The sequence below is a fragment of the Malaya genurostris genome, chromosome 1 (assembly GCF_030247185.1).
Source record: "Malaya genurostris strain Urasoe2022 chromosome 1, Malgen_1.1, whole genome shotgun sequence".
Classification (NCBI taxonomy): Eukaryota; Metazoa; Arthropoda; class Insecta; order Diptera; family Culicidae; genus Malaya; species Malaya genurostris.
In genome coordinates, this window is record NC_080570.1 from 116,650,351 (window position 1) to 116,673,921 (window position 23,571).

General features: G+C 40.5%; 2 protein-coding genes across 2 annotated transcripts; one reads left to right on the top strand and one right to left on the bottom strand.

Moving 5' to 3' along the window:
* Positions 1 to 1,582: 1,582 nt before the first annotated feature.
* LOC131425545 (zinc finger protein OZF-like) lies at positions 1,583 to 3,450 on the bottom strand. The gene is made up of 2 exons (XM_058587504.1): positions 3,156 to 3,450; positions 1,583 to 3,085 (listed from the first exon to the last, which is right to left on the bottom strand). The coding sequence occupies exons 1-2, from the start codon at positions 3,353 to 3,355 to the stop codon at positions 1,612 to 1,614; spliced, it is 1,674 nt and encodes a 557-aa protein (XP_058443487.1). The 5' UTR covers positions 3,356 to 3,450; the 3' UTR covers positions 1,583 to 1,611.
* A 3,345-nt stretch (positions 3,451 to 6,795) lies between these two features.
* LOC131425546 (ankyrin repeat and LEM domain-containing protein 2 homolog) lies at positions 6,796 to 16,905 on the top strand. Its single transcript, XM_058587505.1, has 7 exons — positions 6,796 to 7,235; positions 7,317 to 7,469; positions 7,528 to 8,015; positions 8,089 to 9,654; positions 15,134 to 15,610; positions 15,671 to 16,035; positions 16,087 to 16,905. The coding sequence occupies exons 1-7, from the start codon at positions 7,124 to 7,126 to the stop codon at positions 16,379 to 16,381; spliced, it is 3,456 nt and encodes a 1,151-aa protein (XP_058443488.1). The 5' UTR covers positions 6,796 to 7,123; the 3' UTR covers positions 16,382 to 16,905.
* Positions 16,906 to 23,571: the final 6,666 nt, after the last annotated feature.

A 23,571-nucleotide genomic window follows, 5' to 3' on the forward strand; every position in this document is an offset into this window, starting at 1 on the left:
CACAAAAATAAATTTCGCTTAATTTTCATCGCGACAACATATATGTTTTTATGCACTAATCGCATCTACATTAAATTATTTAGACATTGTCAGAATAGATTTTTGATCCATGCTTTTGAAGGCGAGATACTCAATGAACAAGTTTAAAGTTGCCGTTTTCAGCTATGCAATTCTTCCTTCAGAAAAAAGACTCTCCCGACCGCTAAAGTCAAACAATCATTCTGAAATTTTCACAGAATAATCTAAACTAATTTTATAAGAGATTGTCAGTTGGGTTTTTTTTATATTCGTCACCGTTTCTGAGAAAATCAGATTTGAAGCGTGAAAATAGCCCTCTAAAACACACTGGCCTGATGACAGTAGCGTAAAGTGGTAGGTTTTTTACTATTTTCCCGTTTCAGATTAAATTTTCTTGGAAACGGTGCAGAATATAGAAAAACCCACCAGACAATGTCTTCGAAATTTAGTTGAGAATATTCTGTAAAATTTTCAGAATGATTTATTGAGTTTAGCGGTCGTGTTGTATTTTTTTCTGACTGAAGAACTGCTAAAAATTGGAACGCTCGGAAATGCATACCTCTACTTGTTCATCGAATATCTCGGCTTCGAAGGCTTGTATCATAAATCTACCGTGACAAAGTCTAGATAATTTAGTTTAGATGCGATTAGTACATAAAAACATATATGTTATCGCGATAAAAATAAAGTCTTGTATTTTTCTGTGAAACAAAGTCAGTTTCAATGCATCCACCATTTTTTTCGCTTTGGACTCTTCTCTCAATGTTTCAATGTTCAGTTGCAATATTTGAAGCTTCAAACGCTTGATTTGTTCGAAAAATGCGGACTCAAGTTACCAAGTCAATTGGATTGACGGTATTGACAATAATATTGTCACGTGTACGGGCCGCTATATACGAGAGAGTACAAAGGAAATACGATGCGCAAAGGGAATTGAGCCAGCCACGTGGTCGATTTGAAACTCAACACGTGTCCCTCTGTCCTCAGACCTTAGGAACTGTCAAATTTTCTACGGGGGATGCATCAAGCAGTGACTACAGCAGTGATAGTAGTTCTCCTTCTAACTAATGGCTCCAGTGCACTATATATTGCTGTATTGTTTTAGTTCAAATTTGATAGCGTACACTGAAAATAACGGCAGGGTAATAGTTCTCGTTTGTTTTTTTTAAAAGGCCGTAAGTGCAAGTGACAGTTGTTCTTTGTTGAAGGACTATTCACACCTATCCGGCACAGTGTCGTTTCAGTGCCGCTCGCCTTCAGTGTAGAATACGCCCGGTAAACTCAAATTCGTCGCCATCGGTTTTTTTTTTTGTATTTTCACGATTTAGAAGCAGCACGTCTCATCAAAATGTAATAGTTGAAGTCAAAACACTCCGTAAAGTTGACATTGTGTGCGTGCCGCTGATGGACGCTTGATGGAATGTGTGAGTCGCATTTAACAAGCAGCGGATTTTTGCGAACTCACGGCATATAAATTGTTTAGCCGGCTTTCAAAGGCGAGAACGTTCTTTCATAATTATATTCGCAAGAAACATACCTTGCTAAAAAAAATCACATAAAAAAATTAATTGCATCCAAATCAAAGCGTTTTATTCACAATAGGAAATCAAGCATAAAGTGCGGTTTCTCATTGGTGTGTTCCTTTCGATGTTTGGAAAGATCTCCTTTCCGGAAAAACTTCATACCACATGTTTGGCACTCGAGTGATATTATTCTAGTATGCGATTTAACATGACGACTAAGATTACTAGACCGCGCAAAACTTTTATCGCAAATGTGGCATTTATAGTGCTTCTCACCGGAATGGATAACCTGATGATTCCGTAGGTTCTTATTGGTGAAAAAGGCTTTTTCACACAACGTACATTTGAATGGTCTTTCTTTATGAAGAGCGAGTTTGTGTTCCTTGAGCTCCTCGTTGGTGGGAAACTGTATATCACATGAAAAACATTTCAGGAACCTTTCGCGTGAATGAACCAAACGGTGCGTCTTGAAGTTTCCTCTTAGAGCGAATTTTGCTCCGCATATGTCACACTCGTACGGTTTTTCAGATGAATTCAGGTGGCACCTCCGATGCACGATGAGACCACTAACGGAGCTGAATGATGAGCCGCAAGTTTCACATTCGAACGGTTTTTCACCGGTATGACAACGCATATGCTGGACAAGCAACGAATTGACCCTGAATGCTTTCTCGCAAACGTTGCATTGATGGCGGCGTTCCTGACTATGAGTTTTCAGATGTCGCTTGAACTGTGCAATGATAGAAAATGTTTTCCCGCAAGTATCACACTTGAAAGGCTGTTCAGTTGTGTGCACCACACTGTGATACCGCAGTGCGTTTATTCTGTCAAAGGTTCTATCACAGACATCGCATTTGTACGGACGCTCCCCAGTGTGAGACCTCATGTGAGCCGCAATTTTGTAATTTGAGCTGTATCCTTTGCCACAAATTTCGCACTTGAACTTCTGATCTCCAGTGTGAACTCTCGTGTGTATTCCCAGATAATGTTGATCAGAAAAACTTTTTCCACATATCTCACATTTGAACGGCCGTTCGCCGGTGTGAGATCGCCTATGTCGAACCAGCAGGCTTTTCACGGAATAGCCCTTATTGCAAAACTCGCATCGGAACAGCTGTTCACCGGTATGAGTTCGCATGTGCAGCTTGAGACGATACTCGTCAACGAAACTTTTCGCGCAACGGTCACACTTGAAAGGTTGCTGACCGGTATGACGAAACTGATGCCGCTTCCAAGCACTCTTCTCGATGTAGCCTTTTCCGCAAATGTCACAACGATACGGTGCTCCCTCGGTGTGTGTTTGCATGTGCCGTCTAAAATAAAACATCTTAGCAAACTGTTGGTCACAGATGACACATTTGGTAGGGTTTGCAAGACCAATATCATCAGTGCTATTAGCAACATCTACGTTCATCTTTTCACTGTTTTCAGCGACATTATTTTCTGCCGCAATTCTGCAATCAACTTCATCAATGTTGTTTGCCGTTGTACCAATCAGTTCTTCTTCCACCTTCATTTCAATCGCAACTGTATCTCCTGGAACACTAACACAAAATTTTGAAAATTAGTTCTTCAATGCCAAAAAATAAAATGTTAAACATGATGAAAAAATACCTTTCGACAATGTTGTCTCCATGATTTCGTTCGACGTGCGATAATAACGGTGGACATAGTTCGTCCTTTTCCGGACCATCTGTGTAGACGGAAGTAACAGCAGCTTCGCGTTGAATGTTATCCTCTAAAACATAGTCACCAAATGCTTGTTTCGTTTGCGATAGCTCCGGTTCTTCCTTGATTTCAACAGATCTGAACATTTTGACGTGTATTGTCAGCACACGTAATAGAATAATTTACAAAACTTTTCTTCGCTTGTGGTTGGAATCGGACAGTTCGTGAAGCTGCTGTTTACCTGTATGCACGCTTAAGTAAAACTACATTCTTTAAAAAAAATATGCGTTTAAAAATCGGGACCCAGGATGATGGATAAAGGGTGGGAGCATATGTCAGCTGTTTTCCAAAGAACGGCGAATCTAACATTGACAGCAAATGGAGAAAAACATCGATGAATGTTTCAACTTTGGTTTCAAATCGTATTTAGAAATCATCGTCTATTCTCAGATCAATTTTTGATTAGTCGATGATCTGTTCGTTTATCTTTAAAAAGTATGCAAATTTTACCACTTTCCTTCTATATCTACTGAATAAATCAACATAAAAAGAGTTTCGCCCTTTTTCGATTTGTTTACTTTTATGCTTCCTGTGTGAATGATGAAGTTATGCCCTTGCGCATTTTTTGTGAAATTAGTTGGTTTTCGGGACTCAGATAAATATTCGGGTAATTTTATCGTCTCATTTATTATTTCCAGTAGTAAAAGGTTCGGAAACTATCAAAAATAAAGAAAACAAATAGTTTCGCCCTTCCTTATTAGGAATTGAAGTATAGTATACTTTCGTAAACAAATGGAATGACAGTTTCGCCCTTTATAGTTCTTTGTATTACTAAGATTGAGATTTTTGTAGAATCCGATTTTTTAGGCAAAATTGTAGGATTTTGAAGAATTTATTGGTAGGAGAGAGAAACTCGATTTGTTTACTTTTGTAAGATTCGTCCTTCTTTGAAAAACAGCTGATGTGTATGAAGTGGTGTGGTTGTCAATTTTTCGCAAAATTAAAAAAATACAAAATATGTCGTCACATCATATTTTAATCACAGAAGTGTTCATATTTAAATGAAGATACGTGAGATAATACCAAAGATAAACTCAAGATTACAATGTCCCATACGATTAATTGAAAAATGTTGGGTCAGTAATCGTGAACCAGTAGGTTCAGTAATAATGTAATTTTATTGACCCTCCGTTAATAAACGTCGACTAGTTCCGATAAAATGCCATGGAAACAGTACAAGTTATGAAAGAAGCAAACGTAAGTTTACATTCAGCACATAATGGTTTCTTGCCTCAACTGACTGCTTCATTGGATGAGGAAATAACAAACTAAATAAATTCTAGGCAATGGTTCTAAGTAGTTTTTACTTTCTTATTGTAGGAATCACAGGATATGAAACAAAATTGCTTAATATCGTTCATACTGTAACTTGTTGTTTTTCCAAACATACACAATCATTATCATAGTTACGACGCATCCAGTGATCAGACGCCTGTTGTTTTGCTTCAAAAGACTGAAACTGACAGTGAACCGAGCTCATCGAGGGATCCTATTCAAATGATACATAAAAAATCGTAGACTACTCCATCTTGTGTTTATCTTTGATAATACCACTGACAAAACGAAATGCTTTGTGCCAAAATGTGCATCCAATGGAAAAGACACAGCCACAGACTAACAGACATGACAGTATGAGTAAATTTTTATAAAAATAATTTTTCGCGATGCACTACTTCCACCTATATTGTACTGCGCGAACTATTTACTATCTGTACACCCCTTGTGTTATGTACAAGTTTTTTTACTAGTTGTTTTCCCCTCGTTTGTTAACACCGATCAGCTGCTTGCAGGGATGCCTGATTTCATCAAAATATTTGAAAATGAATGAATTTAACTTTTTCGCGATGTTGGAAGGTAACCATTTATTTGACTCAACGTTGTTCATCTAGACTATTTTTATTGTGTTGGTAGTTTTCACCAGAAATTAAGTGGCAACAGACCAGAAGCAAGTAAATACTGTAACAAAACGGGCTCGATTTTGTATTGCGTTGGAGGATGAGAAGTAGGCACAATTATGTATATAGTTTTGGCAATATGTATTAAATCTGTATCCTACATGAAATTCGCATGGACGTATACAAATCAATACATTACAGGTAATTCTGTATGAATGGCAACTCTGTTGGTAAATGAAAAAAATAAACATAGTCTAGATGACAGACAGGATGTTTTTGATAGGGTAACGTGGCGCCATCATGACACATGTGAATACTGTCCCAAATAAAGGTATATTCGAAATGACCGATAAAATGATTAAAGAATCTAATTTGAGTGTCCTGTCTGCTAGTCTGTGATTTGTGCCATACTTTGGTTGAAATGATAACAATGTAATTAATCTCGCGCTCCACCAATCGGTGAGTTCGGTCATTTCAGAAGGTACCGGGAACGAAGCACATTTTTTAAAAATATTTATATGCACGTACATGTCTTTATTATATATCTTTGGTGAGGTTGGGTACTGTTTTCATATCTAGGACATTCTTTGTATCTATAGCCGGATTTTGATTGATAAATTATGATCAAAAGTTGTATTACTAGTCTATTTACGCATGTTTAATCATCTATATCAAATCTGTATGTGAACTGAAAATTTCAAATTTCATTCGAAATTTTCAAGAGTATAGGACAATTTTAAATCATATCGATAGTCCCACGACAAAAGGGCCTAACTGCAAATGAGAGCCTCTCTTTGTTTACTACCTCTTTTGATTATTACAGAGCCATTACTGCAATTTATCCAAAGTTTCCAATATCAATCGAAAGCTTGTGGTTTTACCTTGAAAGTTTTGCTATGAATAAGGCATCAAATATAAAAGCAGTGCGGTAAATCGTGAAAGCAAAAGTAAACAAAGTGAAACTGTCATTTGCAGTTAGGCCCTTTTGTCGTGGGACTGTCGATATGTTTGATGACAACACGAGAATAATCAATTTTTACCCATATTTGTAAGGTTATGCCATCTGCATTCGTTCAAACTCAAGTAAATTGAAAAATTCGTCCAAAATTTTGCAAAATACATGGGATATGTCAAGAGAATCACCATAACGCTATTTCGTGGTGAACACCCTGATTGGATTCTTCAATATATTTTTTTTCGATTTCCTTTTACTCAATTTTGGGCTAACATGAATAAACGTATTTGACAACCGATTTTTCCACGGAGCTTTTTGTTGTTGATTTGTCGATTGTGTTTCCTCCGTTTTCCCCAGAGATGCCAGGTCTGCAGATTTGTCTGTAAATCTGCAGATTTGGGGTATAGTGCTGCAGACATTTTTTGTTGTGCAGATTTTTACAGACTTTTGAAATTCTCGCAGACTTTTGCAGATTTTTGAAATTCTCACAGACTTTCGTCTATATTTTGAAATTTCCGGAAAAAAAATTTTTTTTGCTCGCCAAGTCAGTTTTGCGTGTCATACTTTATAGAGAAATTGCTGCCAGCAAGACATACTTCTGACTGCAGATTTTTTTTCAGATTTACAGACCCTGTCTGCAGATATTTGAAATTTTTACCTGGCATCTCTGGTTTTCCCACAGTCGCATCACACGCAAAGTAACGACGCGAGCACAAGTTGCTATTATCTGAGATTTTGCAGTCGGTCAAAAAATAGGGAAAAAATAAAGAACTTTGATAGATTTCGATTGTGCTCGATTGCTTCGCGTTTGTGCCATGCACGAGTGAACAGTACGGTGGAAGTAAGAAAATAGTGTTCGGTACGTGGCTAGGTGAGGTTTTCGCAATTTCCCGGCCGCTGCCAGTGCGGAAAATTCCTGCCATATTTGTTTTCTTTGTTGATTTCTCTTGTTTACCGTTTCACGTCTGTGCGTGGAAAAACTCGAACGTGGATTGAATGTTGCTATGAGAAAAACCTGGAGTGGTGTATCGAAATACCTACTTGATAACAAAAGAGAAAATTTTGTAACCATGGAGTACTACGCCATTTATCTACCGTACAAAGAGCCCGAATTGTGTAAGTAATTCTAACCTAGGATTTTTTCTGCGTTGGTTCTGAAAAGAATTGCTCATGATTCAACGAACTGTTTATTTGTAGCGATAAAGAGCTTCTATAATGATAAGGAGGAAGCATTGAAGGTACTCAAGTCACACAAGGAAGCACGACTGAAAGCATTCCGCACAAGTGAGGAAGCGGTGTATTTCTATCTGAACGGGCCATCGGATCCGTTGCCTACAGCAACACCGAAGTGTAGGGTTCCCGAATCCAAACGAGTGGCGTTCAATAATGGGTTTTTCTTACATTTCAGCTCCAACTGGAACTCCATCCAAGTTGAAGGTAGAAAAAACACCTTTTAAAGCACCGAAAAGCCAGGAACTAGTAGCATTCCGCAAGTTAATCGAAAAGAACTCATTGGACCTAGCGAGGGACATGATTCAACAGAACCCCCGTTATCTGGTTAGTTCGGGCGATATGCCCACCATTCTGAAGGAAGGTCCCCGTTACAATGCCTTGCATGTAGCCGCCATGGAGGCTAGCACTGACATGTGCAAGTTGATACTGCAGACAATCGAGAAACCGAGTTTTATTGAGTTTCTGCATGGACAGCGAAATCCTTCGACTGACGAAGTCAGTGCCATTCTGTTGGATTTATATCTGAACATGCCGGACAAGAGCCGCAGTGAAACACCGCTTCATTTTGCTGCTAAGTTCGGTGCCGTCGGTGTCGTTGAGGTTCTGATTTCCTATCCCCAGTGCAAGATGACCCGAAATACGGACGGACAGCTGCCGAAAGATGTAAGTAAAGCAGATAGATTGCAGCACACTGATGAAAGATTTCGTCATGCATATTTTTTTTGTTTTACCGTAGATCATTTGTACGAGAGCCAAAATTAAAAACGATACTGTGGAGATTCGCAAGGCAATTGGAGACTTGCTACAGGAACGTTTCTTCGTACCGGTTATCCGTGCCGTGGACAACAGCACTCCACCGGTGGTCGGGGAGCCATTTACGCTATCCAATCCACCAAACCTGGAAGCGAAAGACAAGTTCAGTCCCAAGCTGGAAATTAAAGCCTTCGCCGGGCCGATGGATAAGGAAAAAGCGAAAGTGTTCTGCAAACGTTGGAAAACTCCTCCCCGATTGATTCCATCGCCGCGGTTCATTTCACCGGTGAAAGCGTTCAGTTCCAGTAAGATACCGATATCGGTCTGCGGGGGCAACACGCTGAGTCCGCTCTCGTCGACTCCCATTGCCAACAAGCGTAGCGGCGGTCGACGGTCACTTTTCCCAAACAGGTCATACGAGCTGACACCGGAACAGGAAGAACAGGAACAGCGCAGTAATTCGATCAATAACAATTTCGACATTGAAGTCGTTCAGGAGGATGTGGATTTGGAAGAGTTAGAGGAAAAACGGCAACAGGACGAGAAGAACGGAAATAGCCTGGTGGCCGGAATTAAGCCGATTGGAAAGACTATGGGAAACTTTGGCATTCGCATGAGTCCGGTAAAAAGAAGCGGTGATGTGGGAAATTTCATGTTCCGTCGGTACAGAGAACGGCTGCAGAATTCTTTTGCCACTATTTACGACGATGACGATGATAACGTAGATGCAGGGAACGATACGCGAGAGGGATTCAACGAACTGGAGCAGGAGGAAAAATCCATCGGGAATGGAGATACGAATTTTAGTTATTTTTGCGACGAGAACAATTCATTCTACGAAGGCACAAATATTACCGAATCGCCTTCGTTCAAAGAACGAAAGCTACGTCTGACGGACACGGAGAAGGGACTCGAGATCATTGGTCGAAATTTGGCCGAAGATCATGAAGTTGGTTGGAACGAGTACTGGAATTTTCTGGGAACTTTTGCCGATTTGAAAAGCAACGATGGGCTACGATTGTTCGAAAATTATCTCAAGCAGCAACGCCAGCCGGAATATATCGATTCCGGTACACCCAAAGACGGGCTTCTCCATCCCAAACAGTTCGGGATCGTTCTCACCGAGAGCAAAGCCAACGACAGTGTCGGTTCCATTTGTGGCGCGATGGAGCGGATGCATCTCAGGGAGAATCTTGCAAAATCATCTCCACTGGTGAATGTCGCCGGCATGAGACATTTCCAACCATCGGAATCGACTCCGATCCATTCGAAAATCACCAATCCGTACCTGTGCCTGTACAATTCGCTGCAAGTGTTTGCCAAACGATTCGTGAAAAACCTGGACGAAAGTAGCACGGCGATGACAATGGATTTTGCGGCGTTCTTCCAGCAAGCAGTGGTTGACTGCGTCCGAAAGCTAAACACGCTGGTCGACAACTACCGAAAGGATGCCGCCTTCGGTTCGATCGACTTCAGCAAGGTGCACTCGCGGTACGCTCAGCTCATCGTGATCAACATCGAACAGCAGAAGGCAACGGCCCAGGGGGTGGTAAGTGTTCTAGACGAGTAGATTGGTATTTTTTCTGGTTGGCTCTAGTTTTGTATGATCGATTTTGAGTTATATAACTTTTTTTAAAAATTTCGTTTCCGACTGGTCAGTGCAGAACAGTTCAAATTGTACTGCTTAGTGCCAACTTAGTACTTCAATTTGAAGCACTGAGCAGACTGAAAGTTAACGCTGCTGAACAAACTAGCTCAAGATGGCTCTACGTCTTAACAAGACTAAACAAATCGTGATTATGATAGTTTCTTTCGTTGGAATATGCAAATTCGAAAATTATTTCATCAAAACTGAGTATGTTACTATTTTTGCAGCCCTTAGGACCGCTAATTTGTCAAAAAAGCTACAATCAAAATCACGTAAAAAGAAAGTCCTTCACAGAATTGTTTCAGTATTGAATCGATTCGCACTGTGAGCAGTTCTGCTGCCGAGCGGATGAGAAAAGTGAAGGCCATTGCCAGTGTCTCCACATCGAATCAAACAAGGAGTTAGTTCGATTGCCTCATATTAATAAGTTCGATTTTATGAAATCGACTTTCAATCAGAATAAGTTTCGTCACTAATACATACAACGTTCAACTTCAGTACGGGTGCCTCGATTGGCCGTACGTCGTACGTACGGTGTCGTACGTTAGCGCTGTAGGGAAGGGCAAGCAGGCAAGTGTCAGATTTATTTTGTGCCATATTCGTCACACGAGAGGCAACCGATTTGTTTAAAGTTTTGCTCGTGGAAATAATTATCAACTCAGTTGAAAGTCGGAGATATGAAAAACTTCGCTTCTTTTCAGAATCCGAAAAGTTAATGCATTCAAACGTATTCTCTCGTTAAACATTTTTTTATCTTCAGGATAATTTGTGACACGAATTTAGCCAGATCTAAAACACAGAATCATTCAGATTGTTTCGGTTGGTTCAGAAAAAGCGTAACTCGACGCTTACGTCGCATATTCGAAAAAACCTTGAAACCAAAAGTATCAGAAATAACACATTTGATCTTAATCATTGATCGAATTAATCAAAATGGCGGATAAAACGCGTATTGTCGATTAAGTCGTTTATACCATTATATCTCCGGAACCGAAAGTAAACTTGATTCGCAACCTATTGATAGCTTTCAAACGAGCTTAAGCTGATAGAAATTAGTTCAGTCATCTCCGAAAAAAAATAATGCGCAGAGAAAATTTTGAAACAGTGCAATACATACTGAGTTGAATGATATATAAAACTAGGGGTCTCCGGAGCTCCGACCAAAAGTCGGTTTCTCAAGCAATTCAATTACTTTTCTATAGAGAAAGGCAAAACAGCTCATGGTTCTATAATAAATGTGTTGGTCTAACCTTTCAGGAATCAGAACTAATTGATTCAAGTGGCACGTTCCCCTAGTTATTTGGAGATTTGTGCCTTGTCCCACGGCTTTTCATCGTTTTCCTGATGGGAAGGGATAAAAGGAACATGGAAGGAAAAGGTGAAGTGGGTGAGGTGGGAACACAACACATAACATAAAAAAAAACAAAAGGATGCTTAACGATCTGCAGGTGCCAAAATGCACAGCCTCCGAGAGGATTTAAAGATTTTACAAAAGCGACACAATTCTGCATTCCCGGAAGAATGCAGAACGATTCACAGTATGTACGAGCAGAAGTAAAATTGGGCATCCCATAAAGAATGAATAATCTGCTAAACCCTGTTTAAGGTCAATACAAAAAAGATTTATTCACTCCAGGAAGAACGATGAACCATTCTGAATATAGCTCCTTACTGCATTGGTTGAGAACCGATAGAATATTCTTTAATTTTAGCTCCGCATACACAGACTCAACCAGGTATGGAGAACCAAAAACCTGGATACGTAGTTGCGTCAATGCGGGGCAGTTACATATTAGATAATATGAAGTACCGTAATCGCTTTCATACGAATAATACTCAGCACGCTGGAAAGTAACCATGTGAAAATTGAGTTTGCAATGTCCAGTCAGAGTTCTGACATTTTCATATTCGAATCTGGTTAAAATGCTCTTATCTGAGCGCCAGCCCACGAACGAATCTTGTGCTTCATCCAACTAGTTGACAGTGGTAAAGCTGATTCAGGACCAACGAAATCATTCGTTGTTCCAGCCCAAGCTTTACGTGGCCGATTGACCCATGTTTTTGTTAGACAATTCTTTTATTGTTGGATCCCGTTGTCACCGTTCTTCTAGGGGAGAGGAGCTTACATCCTTCTAGCGAAGATTTGAGGTCCCTTTGCCCGTGGCTCATATCATCCATTGCTACATCGTTGGAGTTGTGAGTGGTTTTCGTTTCCTTGTTTTCATTGTTGATCGCAGTCTGGGGTTCATTGGTAGTTGCTGTAGATGCGCTTTGTACATTGATTGCAGTTGATAGTTGGTTTGATGGTGAAAGTGTTTTTAAAATAGGAGCACTGCATTCACTAGTTTACGTTATTTAGCGGTTGTCCTATTTTTGTTTGAAGATGTCCTTTTCGCAGTTTCAGTGCAATGTTTGCCGTAGTGTGCAGGTTGTTCACAAAACTGACATGTAACCAGTTGATTTCCATACGTAATCAGCGTTTTACACGGATGTATCATGTCTTGATCACAAATGATATAAGATGGAATTGCTTTACGTAGTGGCATACGTACCACTCGCACGCCATTCCGGATACCCGGGAAAAAATTCCGCCATACTTCCCTTTCGATGGAAAGAACTTCACCGTACTGCGACATTGTACTTTCCCGAACGAACTGATCGCTGGTCTGCGGGGGAAGGTCATGCACGCGTACTTCTATGGCATTGTCCACCATGTACACAGGGATTTTATATTTAACATTATCATGATCAACACTATGCACCCCGTTGTTAACCGAAGCGAATGCAATTGCATCTCTTTCACGTTTGAATATAATGTACACACAGTTAGACGCATTGTTGAATTGAATTTCACTTACATCATTAACGTTTAGATGCATTCGTTCCTTAAGCAAAATTTTAATTTCGGTTGCTGTTGGTCTAACTTTGCAGCGCTTGAAATCAATACAAATTGAATTTGGTCTTGTATTGTATTGTCTTTGTTTCTGTCGTCTCGACCGTAAGAAATTTTCGACTGTGTCGGATGAGATGCGAGCACGAACTCCTACTAGCCCATTCATTTCCAGTAATACCAGAATGGCCGGGCACCCAAAAAAGTAAACTGCATTTGATATGCTGGAGATCTTCAATCACTAGATTTGACCGTGAATCATTCGAACTGCCTGACTGTCGGAACAAAAATAAATACGTTTACCACAGATTCTCTGCGGAAGTCCCGATTGTATTCCACAGAGAATTGCGTAGATTTTTGCTTGGAACACAGTACAGTATCCACCAAGTAAATGAGATTACTCTAGCCTCATTTCACGGCAGTAATGTTTCACAAGATAATGTTTCTTGTTTCAGGAATACATGATGTGGTTTAATGCACAGTAGGACGCCTCTATAGTAGTTGTAGGAGTTGTCGGGAAACGCCATTAGGACCATACTTTGGAGATGATTTAGCTTTGACTGAACTGTCGAAACTTCTCCTATCTGCCACAGTACAAGACATCCATATGCTAAAATTATTCCAACAATAGTTGTGAAGATCCAATGAAAATATATGGGGTCCCCATGATATTTCTAAAGCTCGTTGAGACTAGAGACATTTGGGTAAAGGCTTTTCCAACCACTTCGCTCAGACAATCGAAGAGCATTTTTGTAAGCCCTCCGACACGAATGCCTCCGAGCCATCTTAGCGTCGGTGGTTCCAAGCTCTTAGTTCCAAGCTTTCCTTAGTCTATCAAGTTCAGCATTCCATCATATCAGATATGGTGATACAACCTTTGTGAAGTCATCGCTTGACGAAGGTTTGTAGTGCGGTAAATATGCCGAACAATAGAAATATTTCCTGTCCATGCAATGCCCGAGTTGTGAGCTCCGATATGAAGAGATACAACGAGAGAAATATTTACTAATATACATACTCGAAGCATTTCACGTGGCTTAGTCATGCCGTTCTTGTTGAAGACAACGAAGACTGAGTTTAACAACTTTCCAACGTAGAAGTTCCCCTTTTGGAAATATGCGTCTTAAACCAAAGCTATAGAAGCCCTACCTTCTTGCAGAAGTCTGGATAGATTCATAGTTGCGGTACGTTTATGCTAGAGATTGATTCGTGTTACTCTAGTTGGCCTTGGTATTACATTCCTGTAGTGGAATTTGACCTTCTGTTTCACTAGACTTCGCAGTCGATTCAGAGTGTACAGAACCATTGCATGGCTGGTGCTACGATTCTACTGACATTACGAATCCTTCCAGGTCGGGGCTCGAACATACGACAAATGGTTTGTAAGACCAGTGCCCTATGCATTGAACCATTTTCAATTAAAGTAATGAACATTCCATCTCCAGTACTTATCGTACAACAACTAGAAGAAACCAAATATATTGGCTTTTAATCGCCTATAGGAGGTTTCCTTGGGGTAGTTCAAGCATTTAGAATCCCACGAAAAACGAATAATGGAAAGGTCCAATGTGTCAGAGACTCGCTTAACACAGTAAGGGCCTTATTAAAGATCCTGCTGCCATTCAGTCATCGGCACGGAAATACACCTTGACTTAAGTGTTCATATTTTTGTGGCCTTTTACGACATGGAACAGAAAACCAGCGGTTTATTTCTTAGTTGCAAATAGTTCCGCAGTATGCCACACTGCCTACCTGTTTGATAATGTTATACCACCGGGACAGGTGGCCCGTAGCGTTATTCTTAGCCAGTTGGGAAACTGCTTACGACACTACACGGCTATCTAGGCTGCTCAGAAAGGGTCAAACCATTTTCCCGTCCAATTTTAGTTGTTCGTACGATGGGTGGTTTTCCAAGCAGCTGTTGTGATTCGTGATTCAACCTAAGTTCCGTAAATATGTAATGATATTTAATACTGTTTCTACACAAAGCAACAAACCATCCCTAATAAGTGAAATGCACGGCTCATACAATGGTTATTTGCTCACCTGAAAATGTGCAGTTTCTTTCATAAAGTCTTGAACCTGGCGACTGACACCGTGTCCGCTTTACTAGTGTTCGTGGGTCGTCGATAGACCGATAGACTTGCATGGATTTCACAGGACTGGTTCAGTATGGCGTGGTGGGAGGCGAAATGTTTCTTATTTAGAGCTCCAGTCTTTCTTTCATGTATTTTGTTTTTGATGCATTTATAGCTTGTCAAATTCGTATAGCTTGAGTTTTCAGTCCGATGTATGTTTCCACCACCTTCTCAAAATCGTCAGCGAATCAAAAACGCTGTACGAACTTTCGGAAAACCGTGTCGTGTCGATCCTCGCTTGTTGAATCACTCCTTCCATAGCAATATTAAATAAGATAAAAAAGAGATTCAAAGGGATTCAATAGCATCCCAAACAAGTTTTTGTTTGTTAATCGATCCCAAAAACTTTCAGATCCACCGCCTGAAACTCCTGCTGGACAAGAGCCGCGAGGTGCACTCTGCCCGCAAGTATCCCGATCTGCACGACAGTTTGATCTGTTTGCAGAACTTTCTCGATTTCTACATTCTCAAGAAAGCGGAACTGATGGCCGACTGTGGGCAGAGTGAATCGCAAACCGAAACCAGCTGTAGCCGAACGTGGACCGAGAATCCGCTGGTGCACAGTTGTAACTGCCGGATCGACGGAGTGTACGCCAAGAAGGGCAGCATGGAACGGTTGAACAAACGTCGGGAGCAGCGGAAGAAAGCGATAATCTTTGGTAGTACGAGCGATCAGAAGCAGCAACAACTCGGAGGAACAGTGTTTACACTGGAAGACGTGAAACCAGTACCTAGTCCAGCACCGGCGACCAGCACAAATTTTGGTTCCTATCGAAATCCAGTGACACTGATTGACGATAAGTCCGACGACGATGATGAGGAGTATTTCGTAAGTGGCACCCACGGTCCGTAGCGATCAGAGTCTTTTAATGGAAATTTGCTATTTCAGAGTTGCAGCGATTCCGAACTGGATACCGACTCCGATGGCGATGATCCGGATGTTAGCTATGAAACTCCACCTTCCAGTCCATCGTTCTTTTCTCAACTACAAAACACACAAGATCTTAGTACAATCTCAACGGATGACGGTGTGGCCAGCGATGAACGCGAGGAACAATTCCTCGACAGTAATGGCGATGGGGACGAATCCGATGGTACACCGTTCACGAACTTCATAGAAGGTCTGGAGCCAAGCAAACAAGACGTAGACGTGCTTAATGTGGTAGAAAAACGTGTGATAGATCCAGAGCAGTATCCGTTTGTGCATGAGTGGCGGAATGCAATGCTGAAGCTGCCAGATGGACAGAGGCATAGGTATGTGGTGAAATTTTTGCAAGATAGTACTAAAATCACCTATCCTTCCAGCCTTTCCACCAAACCCTCAAAAATGCGCTGGCGCGTTGGCAGTTCACACCTCGATAACACTTCAGCGATTGCGGATCTTAGCGATGCGGACGAGTCTCCTTTTGGAAATGCGTCCCAGGCAGCAACCCCGATCAGTTCGGTTTCGAAACTATTGCGTTATAGAGGAGGAGCATCCGTCACTGTCAGTGGCAATAACGACGACAGTCTGGTGTCCCTCGATGCCCGTATCAGTTTAATGAATATTTCCGACTTCAACGCAGGTCAGCAGAGAGCTACGCCTGCACCATCCTCGTAGTGTTGGTCGGCGTGGGAAGCATTCTCACTTTCTAGATTGTTTTTGGTTGCTGTTTGATCGTTGTCCCTTTCCAATATTTTTTTTAGTTGTTCATGTAAAGCTTATATTTTATTTTCCCGATCATCACTATTTCGTTTTTAGCCATATGGCAGCAAACTGCCGGAAATTAAACTGAAATTAGCATTATTAAGCGTAGTTTCAGTAGAAGCGTTACATTATGGAAAACCTGCCAAAAATATCGTTCTGAGAACTGAATTACAATAAATAATTTTATGAATCGAATCCTCATGTCTCGATGAGTCGCGTGGAAACGTAGTAGGTAATCTGTCCGTTATCCCTCTCTGTCCGACAGTTAAAAGTGATAATCGCAGTGGCATAAAATGTGTTAAACCAGTGTCGTTCACTACTACCCGTAGGCCTTAAGTGCAAATTCCTTCTTTTTTTATTACATTTTTATATTTGATATTGACTATGAGTATGACGTGGAAATAAATCAGCTGAAAGAGCTAAACAGTCAATCGTAACATGGGTAAAAGTTATTTTGATGTCTAAAACTATCTGAAAATCAATCTGTGGATTGGTAGGAGCTCAGACCTAACAGTGGGCATCGCACGAATCTACTTTTCACCTAATATCTCACACCTAGCAACAACGAAGCCGTCAAATGCCGTCGAACGCGAAGCAGTCAAATGCTGACTTTAGTCGCACTCGTTTGGTGCGAATTTTGCACTGCGGAAAGTGTACAAAACCAAAAAAATTATTCTAGATTTGCACTAAACTGATGGATTTTATCCCCGATTTGCAGAGAAGCAATCTTTATAGTTCTTTAGATTAGAATGAGAAGCCATTAGAAGGGCTGATTTTGCATAATGTTCCCCATCGTTGTCTATTTTGCTCCAATGCAAACGACCAGCAACAGAATGACGCAATCCATCTCTTTTGAAAAGGAACTGGCTTTGCGAACGGCCCGCAATTGATTCAATACTGATCTGAATTCCTAATACTGGAACTGGAACTGGACCGGTTTCCCGGATAAACTGACGTGATTGGTCAATACAACGATGGATAGAGTGATGTGCTACGTTCGAGTATCTGGGACGCTCTCGAGTCCCTTCGAATCTCGGAGAGGGCTACGTCAAGGTGATGGACTTTCTTGTATCTTGTTCAATATTGCCCTGGAAGGTGTGATTCGAAGCGCGAGGATCGACACGAGTGGCACGATCTTCCGAAAGTCCGTACAACTTTTTGGCTTCGCTGAAGATATTGATATTGTGACACGTAAACTTGAGAAGATGACGGAAACCTACATCGGACTGAAAGCTGAAGCTAGGCGTATCGGACTGGCCATAAATGCGTCAAAAACAAAATACATGAGAGGAAGAGGCTCTAGAGAAGAAACACTACGCCTCCCACCACGAATATTGATAGACGGTGACGATATCGAGGTGCTTGACGAGTTCGTGTATTTGGGCTATGAATATTATACGTCTATGAATTTCTCTGCTGGTGTCATTATCAGCAGTCACCAGTGAGGCCAAGTACACGAACTCGTCGACCATTTCGATTTCATCACCACCAATCGGAACTCGTAATGGGTGGCTGACGTTATCTTCTCTCGAGTCCCTGCCTTTCATGTACTTTGTCTTTGACACATTGATGTCTAGTCCGATCCGCTTGGCCTCAGCTTTTAGTCCGATGTACGTATCTTCCATCTTCTTAAAGTTGCGTGCTATAATGTCAATATCATCAGCGAAACCAAGTAGCTGGACGGACTTTCTGAAAATCACACCCTCCAAAGCAATGTTGAATAGCAGACACGAAAGGCCATCACCTCGCCGTAGCCCTCTGCGAGTTTCGAAGGGACTCGAGTTTATCATCGATACTCGAACAACGCACATCACTCGATCCATCGTAGCTTTGACCAATCGTATCAGTTTGTCCGGGAATCCGTAGTCGTGCATGATTTTCCATAGCTGATCTCGATCGATTGTGTCGCAGGCTGATTTGATCATTTTAGAAAACTTGAATTTTGAATTATGTGTGATTATGTGATACAACTGAAAATGTTATCATAAATTGATGATCACATTTTCGATGGCATGTAGCAAAACTTATGTTGATACGTTAGATACAGCAAGAGATATTCTCGATCAAAAACCTATCACTCTCAAAGGGTAAATTTTGAAAAGGCGCCCCATAGTAAAGTAAGTCGTACACGACAAATTGGCCGACTAACATAGTAGGAAAACTTCGCAAAGATCTTGGGAATATATTAACAGTTCTAAAAAGAATCGATTTATAGAATTCAAAAACAGGACCTGAGTTCAAGAACTAAACTACACTAAAAAAAAAAATCAAACCGTGAAAAGTTATGTGAATATTTTCCACCCAACTTTTCACGTTGGTTTTAATGAACTGTCATTTAGAAGCTGTTAAATGCATAATCCAGTAAAAGTTACGTGATTCATAGATAAAATGTAGTGTAGTGTTCATATCACTTTTACCTATTAGTTTATATCTTATTAAGATACCGGAGAATTGTTATTTTTAAACATTGGTTTAAATCACATAGAGATTTTCTCAGATTTTCATATAAATCAAACGAATTCTCACCATGAACAAATAAACATTTATTTCTGAAAAGTAAAAGCAATCCAACCCGTGGACAACTTGACAGCTCCCATACATCGAGAATATAAGTAAAAGTTTGGGTTCTCTGGTTCCACAATGGCGTCGTGAATGGAGTAACATTTGGAAATAACGCATCTGTTTTTTGACAATCAAACCGTAGATTGTCAAAAAACAGATGCGTTATTACAAATTTTTATATTTAAAAAAGTAAAATATATTTTGCTAGCATTTTTTGACATTAATTAAATAATTATGATGATAAGTTACTATGGTTTAGTATAAGTACACTGAAGTCTTTTTTTATGCGAATTTACGTACCGCTTAAAAAAAATCGCATAACTCTGAAACTTCGCATAAAAAAAGACCGTAGTAGGGAAACCGCATAACTCTGAAAATTCGCATAAAAAACCGCATAACTCTGAAACTTCGCATAAAAAACCGCATAACTCTGAAAATTCGCATAAAAAAGTCGCGTAAAAAAACCGCATATAAAAAAAACCTCAGTGTATAATTTTTCTCTTTTCATCAATAGAAGGTTTACAAGTAGTTCATCACATTTCAATGAACAATGTACGTGAAGTAATTTATTCTACTGAATCTTGAAGAACAATACTACTAGTTTGCAAACCAAGATTAAATCTATGTTTCTCTTATCTTTATCCGAGTCGTTAGAAGATCATCCAATGATAACAAATACTTCTACAAATGGCTACTAATTCTTTGCGTGTTCATTGATACGACTAAATACGTTAGGTACTCTTTAGTCACACACCACATTTAAAAAAAACACTTCATTTCTAACTCTATCAATTACTATTGATAATTATCTTTTTAGACCAAAGAGAAGACGTTGGGCAGAGTGAATTAAAAGATAGAAAAATGCCAAAATACGCATATTTGTAGATTTATGACGGGCGTTATGGATGAGTTTGTTGCTATGCAGCGCTGTTAGAAAAAATCGCAATATTTTCATTTCATTCAGGAGTTCTTGCGCGAGTCACAATATGAAAATTACGCTCCTTTTAAATATATTACTGGAAACATACACAGTACCCGTAAATAACGTAATGAGGTATTGGTTTCTCTTGTAAACTTTTTGTTTCGTAATTCATTGCACCCGTATTGTTTAGGTACACTAGCGCCGTTCTGAATTCAGTGGAACACATATGAAACAGGCTCATTTCTGTCAAGTTGTGTATGGGTTGACCACAAACGAATTTCCAGACATGACAGTCACGATCTTTTTTTGGCGCACATCTACGGTCCTCCGTGAAACTGGCACCAATGGTGATAAATTGGTTGCACTGTTGAGCTCCCATCATACATTCCTAATGCAAATGTCAAACCATGAGAACCCTTTCGATTCGCCCGCATAGCGTTTTGGCTACCTGGGCAGCCATGGCCACCAGAAGGCTACCAAAATTGATTCAGTTACGGTTGTCAAATCCAATTTGACAAAACAAAGTCGCCTGTATCCAAGTTAGCCGAGCGTTTTCATCTTCTCACCTTCGCTGAAAATGTCAAAGATTTCAATGTGGAAAAATCCTGATGGATACGGTTGTATCGTTTGAGTTGTATTCCTGGCAGCGGTGAGGCAGCCGGTCACCAGAATGTCTGCCAGCCATATTTTTCCAGCTGGCAGCGTTTAGTCAGCCATCTGGCAGCCATGCGTATGCGGGCGGTAGCTCATTTGTATACATTGAGATTTTATGGCACACTTTGGTTGAAATGATAACAATGCAATTAATCTCGCGCTCCACCAAGCGGTGAGTGCGGTCATTTCAGAAAGTACCGGGAACGAACCACATTTTTTAAAAATGTTTATATGCACGTACATATCTTTATTATTTATCTTTGGGTTGACCGCCGCTTAATTTCGGAGGAAAATTACCAACACAATAAAAAATAATCTAGATGAGTAACGTTTAGAAAAATAAATGGTTACCTTCCAACATCGCAAAAAAGTTGAATATATTATCAACGTAATCCAATAATTTATTGTGATGATTCATTTTTAAATATTATGGTGAAATCAGGCATCCCTGTAAGCAGCTGATCGGTGCTGACAAACGATGGGAAACCAACTAGTAAAAAAACTTTCACATAACACAAGGGGTGTACCGATAGTAAATAGTTCGCCCAGTACAATATAGGTGGAACTAGTGCATCACGAAAAATTATTTTTATAAGAATTTACTCATACTGTCATATCTGTTAGTCTGTGATGAAACTGTGGCCAGTCAGTTCGCTTTCACATCTCATCCAAGTCAGTCCATAAAACAAAACCGCTTACATCGGGACGAAAGACACCAAGTACAGTATTGTGTAGTGAACAATAGAACGACCTTGAGAATGAATGAACCAAACGAACAAAAGCTACCGCCGGTACGAAAGAATACAATTATTGTTGACTTCAAGCAGTGCAAAATTCGACCTTCGATACGAGAACTTGAAGGTTTGCTTAAGGAGCAGATGCATCTTGACATAAAACGTGTTCCCTTACTTCAATGCAATAAGACGAATAATGTTGTTTATATCCAGTTCTATAAAGAGTTGGATGCAATTCAATTCGCTAAAAACAATAATAATGTGCACTATGTGGAGCATGAAAATATCAAGTACAACATTCCTGTATATATGGAAGATATAAAAATATATAATAGAAGTGCGTGTGCATGATCTTCCCTCAAGCGTCATCGATCCTTATATTCGCAAAACTATATCCCAATACAGAGAGGTTCTCTCTATCGAAAAAGAAAAGTGGAAGAATTTTTCCCCGGTATTCTAAATGGCGTACGTTTGTTACGCATGCGCTTGAGGAGGCCTATACCTTCTTATGTGACATTCGGTCAGGATACAAGAATTCCGTGCAAATCACTTGTTACCTATGACAATCAGATGGCCACATGTCAATATTGCCAAAAAGCTGTTCACTATGGTAAGCCATGTGATAAACTGGACAAGGAGCCAACTACACCAAAGGACAACGGTGCTTCCTTCACACCAGCCCCAAGCAACCCCAGTACACCTGTGACAGTCACCAACAACAGTGAAGCATCGCTTTCAACGAAACCATCCAAGGTATCCCTTATAGAACAAAGTACACCAGCTGCAGTTAACAACTTACCATCCAATCAACCAGCAACTGCAAACAATGTACAAGGCGCAGCTACAGCAACTAGCAACGAAATCCACAACAATACCACCGATGTGGCAATGGATGACGAGACGAACCGCGAACAAACTGCCCTTCAATCCTCGCAGGAGGGAAATGAAAGCTCCTCTCCCCCTAGAAAAAGGGTGACAGCGAGATCCAACGCAAAAAAAAATTTATCTAAAAACTCAGCTCAATCGGCCACGTAAAGCTTGTACGCAAATAGGCCTGAATAAAATATTTTTTAAATAAAAAAACTGACCAGCATCATACTGCAAAAACCAAAACAATGAAGAAGAATGGCTAACAAAAAATGGATATTACAAACTACTTGTTTATTCAGTACCCTTTACCGCACTTCCCCGCAAATTATCTATCAGAATATCATCACTACGATAAGGAAATTGAGATTTTACTCGATTTGAAATGCTCGAATGTTCGCTGGTAATACAGGAGCTCTGATTGCCCACCAAATGCCCCAGATGTTGGCTACGATAGCACTTGCTTGGAGCGCCCTATCCTTGCCACCGAGCTGGGATGGACCGATAGCTCTTGGAAAAGGAAGAATTTTTCCCCGGTTTCAAAACTGGGATAACTTTAGCTAACTTCCACTTTGAAGGAAAGTAGTCAAGCTCTCAGCACCAGCACATACTTAAATGTTTCAGCTCAATGTTGAATGTGTTGTCGAAACCGGGGGCTTTCATATTTTTGGGTTTTTTCACAATAGCCATTAGCTCATTCGCTGTGACTCTACTTTCCTTGGGAACCAAGCTGTCTGATTGGTCAACCTCAGCTACGCTATCAGCAACGGCTCTTTCATGTGGACTAACAATGTTGAGTCCTAAATTGTGAGAACACACAAACTGCTGGCCTAGCGCATTTGCCTTCTCTACTGGTGTGATTAAAGGTATTCCTTCAGCTGCGTCCTGGGGTGACATGTGGCTTTGAATGTGGGAGAAGCTTTTGCTGGAAGTTCCTGTTGCGAAGCTCAGTTATCCTTTCCTGGATTATCCTAGTTAAGTTGTTATAAGAAGTCTTCTTATCTAGGATGCCAGTTCGTTGATACTGCCTCCGGTAGATATTTCGAAGTCGGATGAGTTTCTGTGTGACACTGTCAATTTGAAGAGAGGAACTCGGCATATGTTGTACTGGAACCGTCCTATCACGAGCGACTGTGATTGAATGCTGGAAGGAAGACAGGGCTGCATCGATTTCCATCGGGGAATCAAGTGGCAAATCGATATTAATAAGTTGGTCGGCGATTTGTTGAAATTGGACCCAGTCGGTGCGATGATAGTTCCTCCGAGGTTGAATAGGCACTGTTTCTGGTGAAGATCCCAATGTCAAAATTACTGGAAAGTGGTCGGAAGAGAGCTCGTTGAAGACAATTGGAGAGCTGTCTATG